The 25095-nt window shown below is 36.5% G+C and overlaps 2 protein-coding genes across 2 annotated transcripts in view; both read right to left on the bottom strand.

Moving 5' to 3' along the window:
* Positions 1-1456: 1456 nt before the first annotated feature.
* On the bottom strand, positions 1457-14815 carry LOC121406331 (receptor-type tyrosine-protein phosphatase S-like). The gene is made up of 11 exons (XM_041597357.1): positions 14785-14815; positions 14461-14571; positions 13135-13199; positions 10860-11104; positions 9058-9157; positions 8344-8417; positions 5936-6064; positions 4836-4964; positions 3279-3433; positions 2735-2870; positions 1457-2456 (listed from the first exon to the last, which is right to left on the bottom strand). The coding sequence occupies exons 5-11, from the start codon at positions 9119-9121 to the stop codon at positions 2247-2249; spliced, it is 897 nt and encodes a 298-aa protein (XP_041453291.1). The 5' UTR covers positions 9122-9157; positions 10860-11104; positions 13135-13199; positions 14461-14571; positions 14785-14815; the 3' UTR covers positions 1457-2246.
* Positions 14816-15699: 884 nt separating this feature from the next.
* The window catches only part of LOC121406257 (delta-like protein 4), a 39400-nt gene continuing 30004 nt past the window's right edge, over positions 15700-25095 (bottom strand). The window contains exons 8-9 of the mRNA XM_041597276.1: positions 16361-16483; positions 15700-16132 (exon numbers count right to left, since the gene is read on the bottom strand). Of these exons, the coding sequence (XP_041453210.1) occupies positions 15831-16132; positions 16361-16483 (425 nt within the window). The 3' untranslated portion in view covers positions 15700-15830. The remainder of the gene's footprint in view (positions 16133-16360; positions 16484-25095) is intronic.

The raw sequence follows: 25095 nt of genomic DNA, 5'->3' as shown, positions 1-25095 counted from the left end.
CACTCATTCTCATTATTTGGCACATACAAAAGATCTTTTTATTCAACTGAATGTACTTAATATATTTAATCTAAATGATTACCAATGTGCAATACTTATATTTAAAAATGAAAATAATATTCTTCCTAGCACAGTTTCATGTATGGTAAATAAAAATTGTAATATACATACTTATAACACAAGAACTAGGGAAAATTATCATTTATACCCAGTTGCAAAAAATTATACACTTCAATCTTTTCGACATCGTGCCCCAAAAGTTTGGAACAGTCTTTCAATTGAAATTCGATCTTGTAAAACACTTAACGTATTTAAAAGGAAGCTTAAGAAATATTTGCTGACATCTTGAATATTTTAGATATGCTGCTTTGTATAGGGTTGTGTGGTATCTGTCCTATTCTTCTGTTAATTTAATTTCAATATAGTTTTATATCTGGTTTTATTTCAATATTGACAATAATTTATTTCCCCCTACTAGGGTAGCCTGCTCGACAAGCCATCTGGCTTTTTTTGGCTTTCCCCTAATTCCTGTAAATTGCAATATGTTAACATTATTCGTATATACCATGTATACCAAATTATTGTTTAATCCTTGTTTCTATTGTGTGTAGATATATGTATTTTCTTAATGTTATTTTTATATGGAATTTGAAATAAAATGAACTGAACTGAACTGAAATGTTTCATTGGGTAAGTTTGATTTCTCCCTCATCCCTTGACACAGCGTAAAACGTGCATTTCTGTGAGACTTACAAAAATGGACAGTGCTCACTCAAGTGTAACATTTTGTCAAAACTTTTACTTTTATTGGATAGATGAGACCCAATCCCAATTTTGTATGTGAACAAATTACCCACATGTTGTATATATTTTTTTAATTTCCAGGGCTTTTTCAAAGTGTAAACTTTTTTTGATACCCCGGCTGTAGCTGGCCGCCATATTAATAGGCGCTAAAGCGTTCAAGGAATAAAGTCTACCGGGTACCCATTAAGGTCATCTGGGTCGAGTGCAGCACGATGTGGATAAATTTCTTGCCGAAGGAATTTACGCCACGGCTGGGATTCGAACCCACGACCCTCTGTTTTAAGAGTCTGGAGACTAATTCATTGGGCCACAACACTCCACAATGAGTTAAGGGCGACACCAAGATCTTGCGAAGGACACGAACATCACATTTGCGATTTGAGCATGTTTAACTTGTTATAATGATTTTGAGGTACTCTAAAAAAATAAAGCGTAAAGAAAAGGCATCACATCCCAGGTGAAAAGAATAAGCGATATTTTTGCTACGCAAAATGACTGATGGACTTTGCCATTTGTTCTTCTTTTTTAATTCGCGTCCTTTGCATACATTCGTGAGCTTCATGAAAGCCAACACATCGGCATAGTGTATGTTTGCCTGTCACAAAATGTTCTGATTTGGAAAAAAATAACAATTAAAAAAATCTATAAAATGTACTTAACATTACACAATAATGTAGTTTGTTTATTTAAAACGTAACATATCAAAGAAATTTCTATTATAGATAATGATACAAACATGTTTCTCATACAACAAAGATAGATCCGCTTTTACATGAGAGGAAAATGCATTTGATTAAAGGAAGTTTGAAGATATTATTGAAACGATTTTTTTTTTGTAAGGCCAATGAGAAAATTTCCTGGGAATTGAGGTAAGAATGCGTAGTATTTTTTTAGGATCAGAAAGTGAGAGCGCGAAGCGGCCAATCATATAATAAAGATAAAATTTACCTGGTTGACATGTAATAATTGACGCGCACACTTTATGCTTGTGTGCATGTTTGAACACGTTTTGGGGGAAGGGTAGTAGAAGCTGTCTTTCTGCCATCCCTTCTCCCTTGCAGCAACGACTCCCTTCTCACAAATACTCCCAAGATATAACAATATATTTCTTTCGAAAACAGGTAACAGGTTATAGAATGAATACAATCTCCATCAAGAGGCGACTAAATGCCTTTGAAAAATGAATTAAAAAAATGAATTTTAAAACACTTAAATTATAACATAAACATCATTATGCAGTGTTGTTATTCAATATCTGTATAGTCAAAGTCGTACAAGTAACTCTTAGCTTGTTCGCGGACTATAAACTTGTTGACCAACTAGTCTACAGGCTTTAAAGTTTAGGTGTTTAGTAAATGCCAGTGCGTATTTCAATATTTTAAACCATTCCCGAGTTCATGGAATCCTTAGCTGGAAGAGCCTTTGTCCCAACGGAATCATCTTTATGTCTTCAGTGGGGTATACACTCCTTTATCGGGGGCGCCCTCTTGCAGTTGTGCGTATACATGCTCACTCTCACCGGAACCTGGGGCCAGAGGGGAATCGGCATACGTGTAAGTGTGATCGTTCGGCGAAACCTCAGGAAACGGATGCTCGTAATCATTTTCTCGAAGATATTCTTTGATCAGCTCGTAGATGAGCGAATATTCTTCCTGCATTACAAGAAATAGAAGAAAAGTAATACATGCACATGAATAACGCTAACCCTCACAAGCAATACAAAAAGCCAGCCATAGTCGAAAACCCACTCACATGCAAAAATGCACTCGGTGGGTACATGACCATGTACTTACAAATGTACTTACAAATGTACTCCTATGCGATTTCACATTTCCTAAACACTGGCGTTCTCAAACAGACGCACATACACACTCTCACTCCATCCGAGTCATGCACACACACACACACACACAGTACAGGTAAATGTTACCTCGGTTTGTACGAAATGCATCCTTTCACTTCTGAGCATCTTCACCACGTGAAAGACATCGACAGCGCCTTCTTCATTTACTTGTGCGATGCACTCAAGCGTGCTACAAAATACGCCAGTTCGGCCAACTCCATTCCTATAGATATGTAAATGTGTTAACAAAGTCATCACTATGCCTACATACTTAGAAAAAATTAAATAAATAAAATAACAAATCAATACCAGCATTAATCGTACCATAAATTGTTCTACAAAGCTTGCCAAAAAAATCTTTGAAATTGATTTAATGTTTTAATAATCTTTCTGCCTGTCCTTAGAAAAACAAACCAGACGTAAGAGTAATTTCATCCATTAGCGTAGACAACACAAACATGCTAGATTAGACAACCCAATTATCGGATCCACTCAATTGATATTACGGTATAGTCATTTCCCAATACAGTAAAGTGCAGGAAAAGAAGATACAGTGGTGAACACTTTTGGGGAACTAGGAATACAATCGTATTACAGGGATGCACAGTCATGGTTGATCTCCATTACTCACATGCAATGAACAAGTACTGGGAACCCTTCTCGGGATCGTTCTAAAGTTTCCTGAACTTTTGTCATCAGATTGACTAGCTGACGAGGTCGATTCGCTTGCTGCTGGGCCTCATTTGGCCAGTGTAAGAACTGGTACTGCTTCACAACATGACGAGCCTAGAATGAGTATTAAAACATATTCATGATATCTGTAAATTTTTAAGGTACTTTTGATTCATTATTAAACGTTGGCACCCAAACATGTTTCATACAAGAATAATTGTATGAACATTATTTTAACCATTTTGTTTTAAAAACTCCTGAGAGAGTTTGCAGATAAAAATTATCACTTTCTTAATAAAAAGGATTGCAAGTAAAGAACTGTCTTTTTAAGGTACACTCGAATATTCTAGAATGTCTCGATAAGTTATCTTACAGCAAGTAATTCAATGGTGGAATACCACATCAACTTCTGATGAACTCTTTTCCGCATCATCAAGAGACTGCAAATGTTTTGAGTGGAATTCTCAGATCTCATCAAGATCATCCACCAGTTCGAAAGAACATAAATCAACTCATGAATTGATGAAATCGGCTGTGTTCAAGGATATATTAACTCAGTGACTATGATCGCCCATTGCAACTCAACACCAATTTTGTTATCACCAGCACTATGGGCTTTTACTCAAGAACTCTTTGCTAGCCAACTTGGATCATTATTTGGCCCTTTTGGAGCTATCATATTAACCAAAACTACTTATACCCTCGAACGGGAGTTTATGTACCAACTGTTTTTTTTATCATTTCTTATGTTTATTGTAATAAAAACAGAAAAAGCCTAACTAATTTACTTATTTGTTGCGGTTCCTCTTGTATTGTAGCAAATGTTACCTCACAAACAAATTTCAACACGACTCGATTTTAAGAATGTAATCTCTCAATGGCATTCATTAAGTCGTATTGTACAATCATATGTCGACTACGATGTACTCAAGCAATTTGCATACGATTACTGGCCACTACTTTCTATTTGTACTTGTTCATAAAATTTACATGAATTATATATATTATCTATTGTTTATCATTTACTCAATGTCACATTTGTTATTTGATCAATTATTTTATATGTGTTTCTATTATTGTGAATTGTAATTTCCAACTCCCGCTGAAATGGTACAAACCGATTCTTCAAAATCCAGAACTTGGTTTACTTCCGGGTTCTTCAAACATTTCCGGTACATTTTTTCAAGAACCCGATCCAACCATAACGCTGCATGCGAGCTATGCGTAAAGATTCTTCAGTTTTTTGACATACTCCAACTTCCCCCTTGAATAATAAGCAAGTGCCCATAATCTTGTGTCCGTTTCATAAAAGAGTCATAACGAATTTGTAATAACAATTTAAAGCTACTGAAATACTTTGATTTGAGTGGCTAATATCTAATTGTAACATAAAATAAGACGAGTTTATAAAACGGGAACCAAAAATGTATTTAAATTGAAAAGGAGCGATAGGTAAACAAATATTTCAATTTCTTAATGAGATTTTATAAACTTGAAAGTTGAAGAAAGGGTATACCTTTGAATTATTTCTGGTAACTTGCATCTCCCTCTCTATCAGTCCTTCGTTCTCGGAGACAGACACCGTAGTGACAGAAAAAGATCCGAAAATGGCAACACCACTGTCCAACCAGTATTGGGCACAAGTCTAAAGGGGTTAAGATAGGCAAACATGTAAGTTAAATTTTATTGACTAATAACTTGCATATCTACCGACTTTCATTATCGATGCAGTCATCACACTTCTTCTCTACCGTTGAAAAAAATATCGATCATCATAATAAAGTGATAAATGTAGCAAGTAACATTCATGATTTGAGATGCTGGTAGACGAATAAAACCTAACGTAATAAAATTATTCTATTGGATTTTTAACATAACACCTAAGACTCCACCAACAGTGCCGTTATAACACCACATGGTGTTAAACAAACACCAGGATTGTCTTGTAAGTTCTTCCCAAAGCAATCAAGCATTATCCCCAATGGCCACCTCCGTAATAATTAGGCCTATATACTTTCATTTTTGTTACATACTGAGACAACGATTCTACACGTGTTATCAATGTTAACGCACAGCTTTCTCTTTTAGAGTCACAAATAATGAGATGAACATTTTCTATAGCTCTCTAGGTGCTAACATCAGAACACGAATCATATTTAGTAGCGTAAAAGATTATTTAGTAACGGTCTATAACCATCATTTTGACGAAGTAAATATGAAATGTAAATTTATATCTGTGAAAGAATCTTAAGGCTCTCCACAATTAAGAGCCCATAGTCCATGCTGAAAAAATCTGAGTACAGTGTGTTCACAGTATGATCATGTAGTGGACTATGTGGTGATATATTTCAAATCGTTGAAATCATTAATTTTCTCAATTTGGAGTCGAGTATGTGTACTGATACTTTTACATGCTATGTTCATAAAGTAGCACCGTGAGATTCACAATGTAAAACGTGTGGGTTTTGACCAGTATGAAGATGATTTCATATTTTGTTACACACTCTGAACACACTTTTATTACACTGTGTTCACATTGTGGACACAATGTGAACACAACTCCGGATACACTGTCGACAATATGCCTATTATCATTCTTTCCAGGAGGCCCCTCACCTTGTTACGTCTGTTATCATCGTTAAGCATAATGATAACGGTTGGTTGGTTGTAAAACACCACGTCCCAGAAATCGGCGACTGTGTTAGGCATAGGCATCTGTGTAGTTATAAACCTGTATCGAATACCCTATACATCATAAGATGAAAAAAAAATCACATTATAAAGCAAGTTAAATGTTAAATGATTATACAGTTGTTAGACAATAGATGTAACTGTTACAACGCAGCTATGCCATACGTACATAACACCATTCCACCCACACCCACGCATAATGTATTCCCAAAGATTTCGTGATGGATTGTTTTGGATTTATTTACCGTATGACAATCACAACAAATTACAATGTACGAAATATCAAGAATACTACACTTGAAAAGATACGGATGGATCACCATATTCAGAGCCATTGTTATATTTGCTCCGATCTTCCAAGACTATTGCATGTTTCCTCGTGTTTTCTTGTAGGATAAAGTGTAAACATCTCATTACACTCTAAAGAAAAGAAATGTTAACTAAACATTTGAAAGGTTGGATGATTAACAACATTGTCTGAATATTGCAATTACCAATTTAAATGGTTTTACCCAACACTTAAAATGTTGGATTCAGCTTTATCATGTTTATACAAGGTTTAATGTAACATTTGGAAAAGGTTGTCACTCCTCCAACCTTTCAAATAATTTCGAATTTCGAATTTTTAGTACGCTCAAGCTTTGTATAGGAATAGACAAGTAAGACTTATTTCTAGATCAATAAATAGTTCAATATGATACCTACGTTAATTCAAACAATAACTTGAATGAGTTCAGTGTATACTTCTAGAACATTTCATTTTTGACAGATGGTGACGTTCGACGACCATGAGGGTGGCATTTCTAAGTTTTCCCATTCATATATTTTTGTTTGTTTGCTTGAAATTTATTTCTGCGTTCAACATGTTCAACATAATACAACATAATCGATTATTACATAGATTTTACATATATATACATTTTAGACACACGTATCATTTACAATCTCTTTCTGAATATAAAAAAAGCATATGAAAAATATTATTTAACTCAATTTCAGAACGCAGGAGACCGTCGTCATGAGCGACCTGCTTGATGTTGACGACGGCCTCAAGCATGGGTTTATGCTTATTCCATCACGATGATGCAGTTCCATGGGGGGAAATAATGTCTCTTGCATTCGCCTAACAGCACATTTTGCCAGAAGAACTGTGGTGCTTAAATTACCCCGAAAAAAATAGTGGCTCCTAATGTAGACCAATTGATGTTGAAACCACGACTAGGCGTAATCGATGGAACATACATGTAGAAATCTAATAGTGAGATAAAATTTTGTGTATAACGTTGTCTTGTACCAGCTGCTTAAAGGTGAATGTTTAACTTTGTGAGCAGCCGATTTAAAAAAATCTCAAACCAAGATGAAACATGTGTACAAGTGCATGTATTAGAACTAATAAACCCTGAAAACAACCATTACTGAGAATGAAAAGCTAAAACTACAAGGCAAACCCCGATTTTGTAAATAGGCGTCTTATAGACACCTAAATAGTACACATTAGTGTATGGGATTAAATTAAGATGGTGTTTCCGGTCACTTTTTATTTCAATTTTTGAAGCACTAAATAATCATTTTCGAACGCAATTTTTTCTGGGCTTCATTTTTGGAACATATCACAGATACAGGTGACAAGTGTGACCTTCTAGCTCAGATTTTTTAAAAGTCAAACCAATGTTAAACAATCACTTTAAAGGGGAATGAAACCTTTGGAACAAATAGTGTTGTGTAGAAAAAGAAAAAAATCAAAGAATAAGAATAAAGAAAGTTTGAGAAAAATCGGACAAATAATGAGAAAGTTATGAGCATTTGAATATTGCAATCACTAATGCTATGGAGATCCTCCCATTGGCAATGCGACAAGGATGTGTGATGTCACTGATGAATAACTTTCCCTTTGGTGGACTATAAAATACCCTCAAAATGTCTCTTTTTGCTTTTTCTTACGATGATACAAACTCTTTATTCCTTATGTATTCTTAAGAAATATGTATTAAATGCCCTCATGTAGAAAGAACACATGATCTATGGATAGATGTGATAAAAGAGGCAATTCAAGTGAAATATATACTAAAGTAATGGGGAGAGTTGTTCATCAGTGACATCACACATCTTTGTCGTATTGCCAATGTGAGGATCTCCATAGCATTAGTGATTGCAATATTCAAATGCTCATAACTTTCTCACTATTTGTCCGATTTTTCTCAAACTTTCTTTATTCTTATTCTTTGATTTTTCTGTTTCTACACAAGCCTATTTGTTTCAAAGATTTCATTCCCCTTTAATGTCCTCTTAACTACCTTCATACGAAATCTCTCGATTTGAATAATTAAACTCACCTTGACGTAGCTGGCGTCGATGAAATCTGAATCTAGAGAGCCTACAGACTCTAGGATGACCCGGTTTCTATCCACTGGAAGTTTATTAATATGAGGGTAAAAGAAAATATATCGATATTATTGAGAAAAAAATGTCAAGAAACTGATGTTAATGAGAATAAAACCACTCAGTTATAGTGAACACCAAATGACATTGGAATATAGGCAATCAATGAGAGTGCTACAAATTAAAGCTGTCATGTTTATAATATTTCTTTCCTTGTCTTTAATTATTCAACCTTAAATAAATTTGCTATCTTTTTTTGTTTACTTTTGTATTTCATCTTAATACGGACCTGCTTACAAACTATTCATGCAGCAGGTCCTGGGAGCGATTTTTATATAGGGATTGCCGGTTTTGAAGAATATTTGAGAAGAAAACTCAAAACTGTCCCAAAAGTGAATTGGCACCGCAAGAAAAACCCAAAATGAAAGGTTTTAACTTCAAAATGAAAGATATTTTGGGTATATTTCTACTTAGCATATCCTACTTACTGCCTATGATATTGACAAGCACCCAACTCACCCATGTCAATCTTGGGAATGCTTCAGCACCCTAACACCCCCACTTCGCAGGGCAATTCCCTGCTGCTGATAGTATTTTTACCGTCTTGAAACAAGTTAGCAAACAAAGGTATTCATGAAAACCACACATTGACATTATTTTTTAATTACGTGGATGGTTGTTGGTGTTTCGACTCTTTGACCGGTTTTCTTTCTTCAACGCACTTCTTATCATGGAGGTTGAAGGACCAGGACAAACGTTTGCCAAATTCTAAAAATACAATAAAAATTAGAAAAGAAAATGTATAAAAGTAATCATAATCAAACTTGTGTCAAAGTATTCTTCAATGATTATTTTTTTAGCACCTTTATCTTCCAGCTGAAAGAAATCACATATTAATCTTGTCGCACAAATTGGTTGGAGTAAAAAACCTAATGAATAGTTGTCCAACAGATTTGCGTCATCGCTTTGATTAAATCAGGTATATTGCCAATCTTATATGCACAATTAACTAAAATTATGTAGTACTAGGCTTTTCAGTTCTGTACAGTTCTTAAGTTCACACTTGTCAAATAAACAATGCCTTTACTTTTATGAACATACCCTAACACCTCATCCCAACTGTTGCATGATCCGTTAAGATTGGCCTTTATATCTCAGCAATACCGCGTCTGATCTGAAGATCTGATAAGATCTTATACGATCACTATACGATCACTCCAAGGTTTAGACCAAGGGTTTAACCCTAACAGGACTGGGCTATTTGAGAGGTATTGACGGGGGGGGGGGGGGGCATGATTCCCCCTTTTCTGATCTCGGCCGCCGTTCGAGCAATCGCAGCGAAATTTGGTACGCACATTTTTTACCACGTAAACTACAGGCCATTTAAAAAAACGGAAGGTATTTTTGTTATTTATAATGAATAAAATATGCAAATTTATTCATGAATAACACAATTTGCATATTTCACACACAATTTAATTTCAAATTTTCTATCTTTTTATGAGATGCCTTTTTTGTAATCTAATTATAAGGTTTCTACAAAGAAATTCCAAAAAAAACCCCAACAACATATTTTCTTTTGTGTTTCCTTGTTTAATCGTATTTTGCTTATTTCCTTTTTATTCGACATTTTTACAGATCATTTAGCAATTAATCAGACCATTTAGAACGAAATATAATAACCCTTTTATGAGTTTCATCTCCCTTGACTTTGTAGACAAATTATAAAAAAATTCATTTTTGGCAAGACATTGTCTCGTAAACAGTCATGGGGCGTCGCGATTCTATACTTGTATGTCGCGAATTTGGTCTATAAAACGTCATAAAATAAAGTCATAGAAATTTGCGGTTCTATCTTATTGCGTTTCGGATATATCGCACGAAGCATTCAGGGAGGGGGAACTATGGCCCCCAGTCCTTTTAGGGTTGATCGTGGCACAAATTATGGCAGTAGGAACTAGGTGTAACCAATTCAGTGATTGATTTCATTTTATTTAAGAATTTCATGAAAGCTTGGACGGCCTATTTCCGTTGAGGCCCTTAATACCTCAAGTGAAAAAATGACCCGAGGAAGAAATCATACTCAGAATTATTAGTACAACTAAAAATTACATGTCTTGAAGAATTTTGAAGACGTTTAAAATGTATGGAGAGTTGCTAGGATTACAATGATAATAGGAAGTTTTCGAACTAAGATGACAAACGCTTTCAAGAACATTGAAAATGTAATTATCAAATCTTTTCATGACAAAGAGCAAACAAAATGTCTTCGTCGAAAATTAAATTTACATATCAAACAACAGTCCTCTCTGACAAACGACACGTTTGCGGTTTATTGTCAGCTGTGAAACTTACGACGAAAATGCTTTACCGGTTCCCCAATTTGTGAGTTAATGGTGATTTTTCAATGCATGTGCTGTGTTCTTAAATTTGTTCCACGTCGTAGTGCGAAAACTTCCTAATTGCTCACAAGGAAATCCTTATAGAATGTGTCAGTGTGCCTATTATTCTCAACAAAAGTGGCAAACTTTGAGACAGGTATGATGCGACGATCCCTTGAAGACTTCTCTACTGTAACCCGTGTAGGTTTGTAACTCTGATCTAAACGAGTAATTGGTAGGTCGGGCAAAGGAGCTTGCGTTGGAGATTCAATCCGCCTCCTAGGTCCAAGATTTTCATACCGCTGAGGTGATTGATCTGTTTCTTGGCCTTTATCTCGTATAAGGGATTGGAATGGAAAAGACAAACGTTAGAAGATTGAACCACCGCGTTATCACGGGGTAGTAAGTAATTATGGCATGAAAATGAGATGCTTTTAAATGGGCGATCACACACATGCCCAGTGGCGTAACTACGGGGGCCATGGGGGGCACGAGCTCCCCAATCGGCTGACTAAACAACAAAACAGAAAAAGAAGTAAGAGAGAGAGAGGAAGAGAAACATAATGGGAAAGAAGAAATTATTATTCATTATGATGTTATATTATACTATAATTCTGTTATATTACGTGAGACACATTTTTTCATTACTTTATGAAACATAATTTGATTAGGGCCCATGTCTTCTTTGTTCCTGGTTCTCAGATTGTCTGTTAAACTTTAACGAGATATATAATTATGCTGTACTAAAACCTCCTGTTTTCAATATACTTCCTCGCACTTCAACAATAGTATGCTTCTTTTTCATGACTACTTAAAGTGATTGCCACATTTTGAGGTCTTAATATAAGACATTTCTTGTCCGTGCTTATGTTCGCATTAGTTGATTGGTGAGATGTGTCTGCTCTCCATGAATTCCTAGAATCAGTCCTTAAAAATGTCCCTTTTTCTAATATCAATATCAAAATTTTCAGGTCGCGCTTCGCGATCGCATCATTTGGTTAATTAAATACGTATCGTCTTAGTGAATTCCTACAAACAAGCTTTAGAATGCCCCTTTTCAGGTCTGAATTTCCTAATTTTTCAACTCGCGCTCGCAATATTTGATTATTGAGATGCGTACGTTAAGCATCATGATTACAATGATTTCAAGTGCTTCATGTGTTTATCTAACAAAATCAGCAAGCGCTTAGCACTCGCATTAGATGACTGTGGTGAGATATGTAATGGATTCCTTAAGTATAGTCCTTAAAATCTCCCTTTTTGGGGTCAATATATACAAAAATTTCAGATCGCGCTTCGCGCTCTCATTGTTTAGCAAGAAAGGTACGTATCATGATTACAATAAGTTGATCATAATGTCCCTTTTTACGTCTGAATATCAAAAATTTCAAACTCGTGCTTCAGTGAGATACATAACTGTTTAATATATGTCACTGTCCTTAAAATGTGTCTATTAGGTCAGTATACGTGGAAACTGAGCGCGCTCTCTAGGGGACTCAAAATTTTTGCTGGTGCCCCCCCCCCCAATGCCGTGACCAACGGTATGACACTGTACATGCCAGTTCAGATGCTAGAGTATTTCGATCTTTTGATGACAATTATTGCAATGTTAGGCAAGCACAACCCTAAATAATTGCATCCTCTGATTGCATCCAAACTTCGGGGGAAAACAGTCGTCGACACCGGCAATGTCATTGTGCTTTACTCTCTTGACCTAGTAACGAACCAAGAACATGAAAACAGCATTACTAGGTATTTACAGAGAAAACACAAATGACTGTCTGGTCAGGATATGTTCACTTTTACCTCATGTTAAATGTTGAACCTAGTACTAATAATATAGGTCTGTGTTTAAGAAACAAAACTACCTGTATATCATTCATCTCAGGAGTAGCTCTTTGAGTTCATCCTGTAAGTAAAAGTCTTTTGGAGGAGGGAAAACTCTTTTTTTTTTGGGGGGGGGTGTGGGGGCTCATGGCAAAGTACCTGGGAAAATTGAAACTGAAACAATTTTCATTTACTAAGGTAATGATTCCTGAATTTCCCGAGGGATTATAATACCATCGGAAATTGCCACTTTTCTCTATTCTTTGCTGTCAGCTTTGTCAGCCAGGATCCTTTAATATATAGATGTGTAATAATATGGTTCGGAATTTGCAGGCGATATCAAATAATGATCACTTTTTCATTATGATAATTGCCATGGTAATATGGCTCAGTTGCTACTTAGTAATCCAACTCGAAATTCCGATGGTACCATAAAGACATAATCACGCGTCTACACTGAATTGCCTCTAGAATGAATCAATGGGTTATCCCAACAACTGGTGTACCCAGCGAAGTGAAAATACAACGTGAGTATACCTGTTGAAATGTCGCCAATGCAATCATTATTATATGAGTAGGAGACCGGCTTAGGGCGAGGTTTTTTTCTAGAAAAAAAAAGAATGAAGGCGTTAAGGATAATGGCAAATCAAGGGGAACAAAAAAAAACACAGGGGAACAAATATAATTGATTTAAATGGTGTAGAATCAACCAAAATTTCTTTGTAAACAAATTTTTATTTAAAACAAAATAAATAAATAGTCGGATGTGAAAAAACATGAATTTCACAGAGTGTGACAGTGAAAATGTTTTTAATTACGTAATATTATATATCTTGAAATTATTTCTAACAATGTGATGCCCTCAACCCATTTGAAACAGACGGACATGTACCCTCAACCCAGGCGAGGTGAAGGGGGGGGGGGGGAACCTGGCAGGCACAGACAACAATACCGAACATTATTTACCACTCCTTCAATATCACCATCGGGGATATAATACTCCTGTAATCTGGTAATTGTGGAGCGTTTTGCTAAAATAGATTGGTCTGTGGAATTTGAAACAGACCGACATGTACCCTTATCCCGGCCATTGCGTAATTTCCTTCAGCGAGAAATGGACCCACAATGTGATGCCCTCAACCCAGGCGAGGTGAATGGGGGGGGGGGAACCTGGCAGGAGTTTCCTTGAAAAAAAGTCCAAGTAGTTATCCTGCATTACTGTAAGCCCTAGTTTCTTATAAATTAAGTGTTTAGTGCTATATCGTCAAGCACAAGGGTTTGTTATATTGATCAAATATGAATGATCAGATATCGAGACAGCAGGGTCTCATCTTAAAGAGTTGCGATTGATCCAATCAATCATAACTATGGAAATCATTTAGTTTCATATTTTGTTCCACAGGAAATTTGCATAATGCCTTTTGTAAACGAAGGAGAACACACCAAATTGTCAAGAAACAACGAATTCATAGATATAAATTCATATCTAGAAGGTTTTTTAAACAAACATGCATTTTATATGCTGACTTTGCTGGCTTTCCATAGTTGTTTTTCATCGGATCGATCACAATTCTTTGTAAGACAGGCCACAGGTTTACCTGTTCCATCTTAGTATCAGACCACACCTCTATGGAATACCCAGTGCCACGATACTTCTGTTTCGACCGAGTCATTTAAATTCATTAATATTTTCCTAGTCTAATCTTTGTGACAAAATAATACTTTTTAAGAATCTTTCCCCGCAGTAATCCTATAATTGTGTTACTTGGTGAATAGGTCGACATAAGGCACTCCATAAAAGTGTGGTCAAAGTTAAGTAAACCATTGCTATCAGAATAATCAGAATACCACTGAATAAGATACCTTCTCAATCTTAGTACAATTATTATGATGACAATCAGCAGCACGATGAAGATTATCCCACCGACTGCTCCACCTACAATAGCACCAGTTGCAGAAGGACCGGAGGGGGTTCTGTTAATGAGAAAGAATATATACATATTGCGCAATTGAGAATTAATCAAGAGGGTACGACAAATTCAGTAATGCCTCATTTTAGCTTTGAATGCATATCCCTTCATATGGTTATGTATAGAATATTGATAGAAAACGCAACATAACGATTATTGTCTTCGTACGTCAAGTCCATGATAAATGCACTAGATCGAACTGAGGTAAATCTTATACCTATTTTTCGAGTTGTCACACTTAAAGCCGGACCCTTTTCTCCTTCACCGTTCAGGCCATCACGAACTGCTGAAATCCGAATCCGATACGACTGACCATCATCCAGACCGGTAATGTTGTGCATCAGTGTTCCTGCATCCCCTTGTCTCTTCTTCCTTGATGGTAAATTCCTTGGAGGTCCGACCATTGGAGAATTCATCCATTCTGCATCCTCTCTTCGTCTTCTTGAAGGTCTCCTTTCACTTGGGACACCTGATGCAGTAATGAAAGTGACCGTTTCGTTTCCATCCGAAGAGCTAACGTATACTTTATAACCGATGACAGGGCCATCTCCAACATCAACGCCAGGGTTCCAAGAATCCCATGCAATAACCAGATAATTGTAGCCTTGCTCCGCTAATCTAGGCTGGGTGTTGAAGAACGGAAGAACTGAAAGAGACATAAATATTTAAAATAATTGTTCTGTATATGTAGTAAATTTTCTTTTACGGACAAGAATGAACAATGAACAAATTTGGTCCGGGTAATCTGATTTCAAAATGTGTCAAATGTCTCGAATTATGTTTCCATTAAAGCATTACTAATTACCCTGTTGGTTACCATGAAAAGGCACATATGCAAGGAACCCCTTGGCATAGGTAAATGAAGTTTCTGCAAAATGTGCAATTGGCTTTAGTCCTAATCTGCTTTAAAAATTTCCCACTCTATTCCTTCAATTTAATGATGCCAATGTACATTGTATATTACATATTCCTGTAATGTCTGGCTGTACATTCGTCGATGTCTCTTTACACGAAGTTTGTGGATATATGGCTTGTGGTCGTGGATATAGCACATACAGAAAATCATCCACAGTGTCAAATGCAAATTGATATATTCGAAAATGCAATAAAATACCTAGCCTTTCTCACTACAAATTTCCCTTTCGTAATTTCACTTGCATGACTGTGGCGCAGAATAGTCGATCACACTCACGTCTACATATATCATGTAGATACATGAATATTTGTTGCAAGGATTATTAAAAAACTTAATTCTTAAATGATTCAGAACCTACCAAATGTCCCCTGAGGGAGCAAGCTGATATAAGCAAATCCATCGTCACTGGTTGAATTGCCAACGAAACAGTAAATTGTTTTAGTTTCTATGTCATCAATGGAAAGTGTAAAGTTCGATTGCAACGATGATCCATCGCTTGTGTCAGTAGAAGTTGCAGTAACAAAACTCTCAGCTGAGAAGTCCCCAATAGAAGCTCTCATGGAGAGGCTACCGTCTGAATCGGCATCGAATGTGCAAGAAATGATTGCCGTGCCTGGATTCGTCTTTTCTCTAGTAGCGGTAAAACGATCTTCATAAAAACAAGTGTGGAGCAGAAAAAGCGATGTTTTAATTCTGGGTTCATGACAAACGTCTCAAGAACTGTATAATGGCGATGCAAAATGCAACATATCCTGATAGTAAAATGTTGTTTGCATAATCCTTAATTAAGCAAACGGATATTGTGTACTCTTTAACTAACTCAAGAGGATTAAAAACTTTGGAATCTATATATTCATTACTTGAGGGATTTGATTACCTGTTTGGCAATTGTCTCCCGACCATCGTGGATGACATGAAGGGCACGAACCCGACTCATCGTCACACGTGACGGTAGCAGCACAGTGACATGTCTTAGAACAGGACTCGAAACATCCAGCAACTATAAGATGTAAGCATAGTTCAAAGTAACTGATAATTATATAAATAATAATGATGATGATATCAATACCCTTATGGAACAAACACAGTGTTACCACAGTGTGTTCACATAGTTGACTATGTGTAAACTATGTGTTAACTATGTGGTCACAGTGTTGTCACAGTGTGAGACTTCAGATCACATAGTTAATCACATAATGGCCCACATAGTTGGGTAACAAACACAGTGTTACCACAGTGTGTTCACATAGTTGACTATGTGTAAACTATGTGGTCACAGTGTTAGACTGCAGATCACATAGTTAATCACACAATTGCCCACATAGTTGGGTAACAAACACAGTGTTACCACAGTGTGTTCACATAGTTGACTATGTGTAAACTATGTGTTAACTATGTGGTCACAGTGTGAGACTTCAGATCACATAGTTAATCACATAATTGCCCACATAGTTGGGTAACAAACACAGTGTTACCACAGTGTGTTCACAAAGTTGACTATGTGTAAACTATGTGGTCACAGTGTTAGACTGCAGATCACATAGTTAATCACACAATTGCCCACATAGTTGGGTAACAAACACAGTGTTACCACAGTGTGTTCACATAGTTGACTATGTGTAAACTATGTGGTCACAGTGTGAGACTTCAGATCACATAGTTAATCATAATTGCCCACATAGTTTGGCAACAAACACAGTGTTGCCACAGTGTGTTCACATAGTTGACTATGTGTAAACTATATGGTCACAGTGTGAGACTCAGATCACATAGTTAATCACATAATTGCCCACATAGTTGGGTAACAAACACAGTGTTACCACAGTGTGTTCACATAGTTGACTATGTGTAAACTATGTGGACACAGTGTTAGACTTCAGATCACATAGTTAACATATCAATTTGTTGTGTACAAAAAACGCTCCTTTTATAAGGCATAGAAATGGGACGTTTAACGCACAGTCACTAATACGCGCCGCTGTCTTCGCATCGTGCAGGCAGTCTACGTGTATAGTGGCGGGCTGCTACATTGCGGTGCAGGGGTGTTCAACTTACATATCGTGAGCGCACTCAGCTGCGTGTTTTCACTTCTTCTCCTTTCTCTCCTTTTCTTGTAATTTTTCCTCGCATTACTTGTTTTCATAAATTTCCCTCTCACTTTCCTTGTTTTCTCACTCCCTTCAGTTTTGTAACTCTTATTGATCACTTGCATTCATTGGCACACCCCCGGTCAAAAATGGTACGGTTCTATCCAACATACACTCAAGTCGTCGCTGTACGAATAGTGACATTCTTCACGCGCTGCGTTGCCTAGCTATGCGTGTTTACTGTGTACTGTACTGTGTACACACAATGCCATCGGCTGAACCGGCCGCCAAACTATAGTGACCAAAATTGCAAAAGCTTTTGCAAATGTGAAAAGTGACAGAGGTTTTTTTTATCCAATCAAAATCATTCTTAGGTATTCGCAATCTACAGCATTTTCTGCAAAATGTCTTTTTTTGATAGGGTCTATTGTGACGTATATTTTTTTACAACAATGTGAAGTCGCACCAAACGTTTCGTTTCCCGCACTTGCCCATTGGCTCATGTACAAATGGATTTTCAAAATCATCAAGAAAGGTTCCAAAAACCTCAAAAGTGACAGAACTTAATTTGACTAAAATTGACTGAAAATCATATCATGTTCAAGGTGAGAATCTGCTCTATTCTATTCTGTTTTGATAGATCACCTTGTTGACGCGTTTGGGAGATATCTTAGTAAATCCCTCAAAAACTGCGTATTTTCTATTATTCTCCATAGGGAAATAATTTAACACGCTACGCACTGCAAAAAAGGAGCGCAAACAAATTGATATGTCACATAATCACTCACATAGTTGGGTAACAAGCACAGTGTTACCACAGTGTGACTATGTGTAAACTATGTATTCACAGTGTTAGACTTCAGATCACACCTTAATCACATAATTGCCCACATAGTTGGGTAACAAACACAGTGTTACCACAATAAGTTCTTCAATCGTACCCGGGAATCGTACCCGAAAAAATTAACAAGCAAAAAAGGGTCTTCAAGCTCGTCAGGGGGGGGGGGGGGCGGGGAGCAGGGAGGAGTACTAAACTTGAAAAATTGTTTGATGCACTATTCCCAATACAATCTCCATTTAGTTTATAATTTACACTGACATTTTGCCGGTAATTTGATATTTGATGATTTTTTTTATTTTCTTTTAAGATCATCATCGCAATGGATAAACTATCAGTAAAGGCTAACGTTTAATAGATATCCGGAACTCTTCGGTAAATCTCGGCCTCGGAAATCTATTTTCGGCGAGGCATGCTACCGCTAGCGCGCTCGTGTACCTGTACCGTACTATGTGCGTTTCAAATTCAAAGCTCACCGACGCCCGTTACAGTTTATCGCTTCATCCAATATTTACGCCCGTTAGAATCTGATCTTACTGCACTTTGTCTTAATCTTCTTGAATTGATAAGGATATCAACCATGTTGGCTTTAGTACACTGGGTGGAAACAAGGAACTGTTACTTCTAGCGATTTTGTAACAAAAAGATGTTGGTCAACTTGGTGGACCCGAACTTGAGTTGATGAGGGCCTGGTGGAGTCCGGAACCCCGCAGAGAAACGGCCGGAACATTGGCTGGGATGTGGAAGGCCAAGGTGTTAGTGGCCAGTGGTAAATATACATTATTATATCCTGATTTGTACCTAATATGTAATTATTTATGCTCTCCCTTTGTCCAGGGGTAATTGTCGAACCGTGTCCGTATGTATATAGATCTATAGGCTAGCTATGTGGTGCTCGACTAGCATGACTAGCCTGGAATCGTCTGAAACTGAAAGTCATGATTTTAACCCAGGCCAAGGAACTCCTGCCCGCCCGCTACGCGGGCGGGAGTTCCCTGGCCTGGGTTACTATGAATTTAGCTCTACACAGTACTCTACGTAGTCGTAGGGTTACTCCCCACTGACGCCTGGGATCACGAGCTATTCACCCACGTACGGTACTGCCACTGGTACAAAACCTGAAACTTTCGCCCCCGAGATTTCTACTTTCCCTCTAAATCTAGCCCTAAAACATGTAAAACATGTAGGCCTACCTGTCATGGGGTTCAACTTATTTTCCAAGTGAAGTAGATTACCGGGTGTAACATTTCTGCGATATTGATTTCATTTTTAAAGAAGAATTCATAAAAAAACGAATCGCGCGATTTGCGTGCTGTCGCCAAGCGAAAGACAAAGAAATCAAGATGGCGACATAAACACGGCCGTAAGCTCTTTCCATCTTTTCTACTAGCCAGGAGGCTTCTAAAGAGTAAAAAATCATTTACTAATACTAGGCCTATACTAACGGAGTCTTGAGGAAGCAATGTCAATGATGATGATTTTTTTAGATATGTCATATACTTCTTCATCATTGACGTCTTGTCACTCTCTCCATAGTGTCTTAAGCGAAGGACCAAAACAAAGATGGATTTCCCTAGAAAATCCATCTTTTTAAACCAAAATCACAAGAATTCTATTAATTTTATTCATTCTTACACCTTCCTACGCCTAATGCGTAGGAAGGTGTTAAATATTATTATATAAAAATATAAAATTTAGAGATAGAAATTAGAGATAAAAATTCTTATTCAACAAATATTAAAATTTATTTCGTGATCATAAATAATTTATATATATTAATATGAATTATTTATAATCAAAAAAAAATTTTTAATATTTGTTTAATAAGAATTTTTATCTCTAAATTGTTCGTTAAGACGGGATTGCTTTCCGGAAGTACGTCATACATAAGCGGTTCAAGGGTCGACGCTATTGTATTGTATTTCCGTTGTTTACATGTGGAAGGGGGGGGGGGGGGTCTACGCGGCATCAGTTAGGTAAGAAATCTTCATTTTTTATATTTTTATATAATAATATTTAAAACCTTCCTACGCATTAGGCGTAGGAAGGTGTAAGAATGAATAGAATTCTTGTGATTTTGGTTTAAAAAGATGGATTTTCTAGGGAAATCCATCTTTGTTTTAGTCCTTCGCTTAAGACACTATGGAGAGAGTGTCAAGACGTCAATGATGAAGAAGTATATGATAAAAAAAATCATCATCATTGTGTCCTCAAGACTAATACTAACGTATCTTAGGGTGCGTTTATGCTTCCATTGCGAGGACAGAATCAGCGATTTCAAACGTCGATTCAAAACGCCGATCGTAAACGTGGTTCTGGGAGTGCTGTTTATGCTTAACTTTTCAGAGCAAATCATGATCTTGTAAAGCGAGGTCAAATTGGGCGCACTTTTTTTATTGGGGGGGGGGTTCCGATTGTTGTTTTTACGTAGAGATAACAAGGAGCAATACGACTGTATTTGTCCGCGGATTTTCATCTCACCGGAAGCATGTACCAAATGACGTCATTTAAACACGTTTACGATCGTGGTTCTGTTTATACTTCCCAGAAAGCCTGATTCTGGTCAAACGACGTTTACAAATGCACATTTTTGTGAGTTTACGATCGGCGTTTTGAAACAGCGTTTAACTGAAAGTAAGCATGAACGCAACAGTGTTTTGGACTAATCACGTTTGGAAACGCTGATTCTGGCTTGAAAAGTGGAAGCATAAACACGGCCTTACTCTCACCTAGCCAGGCGGCTTCTAGTTCTGGAGAGTAAAAATCAGTTACTAACGTAAGGTTACTCTCATCCGAAGCCAGGTCTTCCTTCTCATTGACCCACACGACGGAAGCCAAAACCTGAAACTTTCACCCCCGAGATTTCTACTTTCCTTAATAGAAAAGATCTAGCCCTAAATCATGTATATTGAAAAAACTTCATTTCCGACATTTCTACGCTCTCGTTATTTTTAACAAGAATTCATCAAAAAAATGAGAGAAATATTGTGAAAAGACGGAAGAGACTTGCCCGATCTTACTTCCTATTGTTCTTCGCCAACGTTACCCGACGCACGCGTCTATGAGAAGGAAGACCTGGCTTCGTATGAGAGTAACCTTACGTTAGTAAATGATTTTTACTCTCTAGAAGCCGCCTGGCTACTCTCACCCACGTTACTCGACTCAAGCGTCCGTATCGTGGGTGAAGAACAATAGAAAACAAGATGGCGGTGTAAACATCGGGCAAGTCTCTTCTTTTCATGATATTTTTGTCATTTTTTTTAATGAATTCTTGTCTAAAAATAAAATCCATAGCATAGAAATGTCGGAAATGAAGTTGTATCCCAGGTACATGATTTAAGGCTAGATCTTTTTAGAGAGAAAGAAGAAATCTCGGGGGCAAAAGTTTAAGGTTTTGGCTGCCTACATGCACATGTATACAATAGAAGCCCTGGCTTCGTGTGAGAATAAGTTACGTTAGTAAATGATTTTTACTCTCTAGAAGCCTCCTGGCTAGACTGGATTAGCATTACATCGGCTAATTAACAAATTTGGGGGCAAATTTAATGATGTGAAAGATTCTTACTAGTTTTTAAATAATAATTATGTTATTTAGATCTACTGAAAAATATGTCTACAACTCAAAATAGTTTGTGTGTACAGAATAAAATTATTTACGTCTATAACTTAAAAAACTGGTGTCTGAATTCTGATTTGATAACTTGTCTGTACTCTGTAGTAATAAATCTAATAATGCTAAAACTCCATTTTTACAATGCATTTCATAAATGGCTCTTTGAAATTACTCTGATTATTTATGTCTGTCCTTAATGTGCCTGTCCCTTACAGAAAAAAAGCTGATGTACTAAAGAAAGAGAAGGAGTTCCTAAACACCGCAACCAGAGTAGATGAGGCTATGGATGAGTCTGATGCCACAGATGAGGACATGGAGGATGAGGCTTCAACCTCAAAAAAAGATGTGAGAAAGAGGGTACGTTGAAACTTTACATTAAACTTAAATTTTAAAGACGTGCATGGATCAGGAAATTTTGAATCCTACTAGCCAGGAAATTTAGTCCAAAGTGATAAGTGTTTACCTGAAGCAGGCCAGACTTTATTCTGTGATTTGCAAAAAAAAAATGACTTCTACATAACTTGATATCGCTGCCAGTGGTGATTAAAAAAATTGCTCTTAAATTTCTACTTGAAAAAAAAATTGATGGAATTGGAAAGTATTGGTGGTACTACTTCAATAAAAGAAAATTCATTAGAAAAACTAAAAATAATGATACACTTATGAATTTTGTCTGGATTCCTAGTCTAGATACAGAATTGCATTGGATTTGCACATGACCGCGTACCCAGGTGTCGCAAATTTGAACTCAGAAGATATGCGAGACTTAAATGTGAGTGGCGCGGCGCGGTCACCCCAAAAAATCGCAGCTGAATGGTCTTGAAAAATGTTGAGCGGGGGGGGGGGGCTAAATTAAATTTTAATTTTTAAAAATTCTAAACATATTCCATAATGTGTTCATATTTTATTTCCATTTTTGGTTGCAGGTTGGGAAAGCTGACAGATCTGCTATGGCAGAGCTTCTAAAGAAGAAAAAGACTGAAGACCAGCGGAACCATGAAGGTCAGTTTAAAAGTTTATTATTTACGGCAAGATTCTGTGGCCAATTAAATTAAATGAAAAATCATGACCAGAAAACAAAATTCTCATATGTCCAGAAAGAGTATCTTCTCCAGAGCATTGCATTCATGCTTTTGGTGCAAATAGAATTTTACATCACAACAAAGAATACCTCTTAATTATCGAAGGTTAAACATATACCACATAAAAATGGTATCTGAAATTATGATGGAGTAGATGCTCTTTCAGGACATACATCTATATGAGATGAGAGTTCTGTTTTCCGGACATGCTTTTTCATTAAATTGGTGATTTTTTTAAATGTTAAAGTTTTTTCTGACTTTCTTGGTATATCATTGTAGGATATTGGCACTCTAAACGGATGAATTTCCATTGCTAGCCCTGGCATATCAACATTCACAAATAACACTGTCTCACACACAGATTTGCGTTATGGTAAATTCTAGTAGAAGGGGCTATGAAATGATGTGTCTGATGATATATCCACCGCAAAAATAAAGAAATCACTTTCAATTTTTGAAAAATGGCATTTTGGGCAATTCATATCGTCTGATGTCATAAAATCATATTTAAAAAAAATCTCTGTTCTTTAATGATATTTATCAAACCTTCACTGATATATTTCTCAATTTTTTTTGCTTCTTATTACAACCAATTATTCATCAGGGTGAACTTCCCCCTTTGATAGCTTTTACATTTTCTTGTGTATTTTGCCAAGAATGATTGTCTTTGCGTGAATCTACAAATGAATTCAGAATATCACAATTACTGTAAATAGGAAGATGCTCTGTAATTTCTCATATTACCAAGCTCGTCAATAATTTCAAGGCGGAGGGTTAGGGTGAATCTCCCTGAAAGAGAAACTACATGTACTACATGTAGAATAGCACAGTCTCTCCAAATGGTAATCTACCGTGAAAATAAGTTTTGATGTGGAAACAAAAACAAACGAACAGAAAAAGGAGGAAAAGGACACCGACTTTGATTTGAATCTACGTAACCATAGAAAACATTTTAATTTTTTAAGTAAGTGATTGATCTTCACAAATGTCTTGTCATTTTACATTTTACAACGATGCTGCCTGTCACCAGTACAATTTCTTCCAGAACGGCGGACCAAAGAAGTTAGAAATTAGAGTCAAAGGCTTAGACAATCAACCAGTTTAAGAACTTAATTTCCTTTAAGTCACTTCCTTGTCATTTCATAAGATATTTTCAATCAAGTAGGACTATAGAAATAAGATTACCGAGCCTGAAATCTTGATTTTCTTGCTTTAACTTATCTGCCCCTAATATTATAATCCTGTTTCATGGGTATGCATGGTTTTTTGTTATGTTTGTGACTCTTAGATACTCCACTGCAGCTGAGTAACCAACAGTCACAAACAGACGGAACTTGACTTGGCTTTAATTAATATTTATAAATGATGTAGAGTCTTTGATAAAAGTTTGAGACTTTGAGCCAGTTTTTGTGTCCTTTCATTTTCTTATATTCAGCACACACAACAAGCAAGTTTCCCTGCACTTCCATGGGCCAAGTACGTGCACGCATGGGCCAGAAGCTGAAAGATGTCCGTTCATCTCGAAGACGTGCAGAAAAGCAGGTTTAAGTGTGATACCTTTTTTTGTTTGGAAATAAGCCTTAATATTGCCTCATACAAGTCATTAAAAAAACCATTTTATTCTGATCATGGGTATACATGTATATTACACGAAAATGTCTTTCATGTATTATGACATGTCTGCTAATACAGCCAACTCAGGTTTATATAGTGTGTGCTTTCAAAATTTATCATGACATTCCAACTCCTGCTTTATCACCTTGTGCTATTCATCAAACTCAGATTGATATATTTTTATATTTATACTATGACAAATCATTTTCTTGCCATGTACCTTCCGTTTGATACTGTTTCCAAGTTCCAACTAATACAAAGGAATACTTATATGCAGCTATATGGACGCTAGTATATGCACTTCATGCAAGAGATTTGTTCATATTTTTCTGCTCTTGTTCATATTTTTCTGATATTTGTCTATAGGTGTGAAAAGGC

The sequence above is a fragment of the Lytechinus variegatus genome, chromosome 19, assembly GCF_018143015.1.
Source record: "Lytechinus variegatus isolate NC3 chromosome 19, Lvar_3.0, whole genome shotgun sequence".
NCBI classification, from domain to species: domain Eukaryota; kingdom Metazoa; phylum Echinodermata; class Echinoidea; order Temnopleuroida; family Toxopneustidae; genus Lytechinus; species Lytechinus variegatus.
This window is presented reverse-complemented; position numbering and strand designations above follow the sequence as displayed.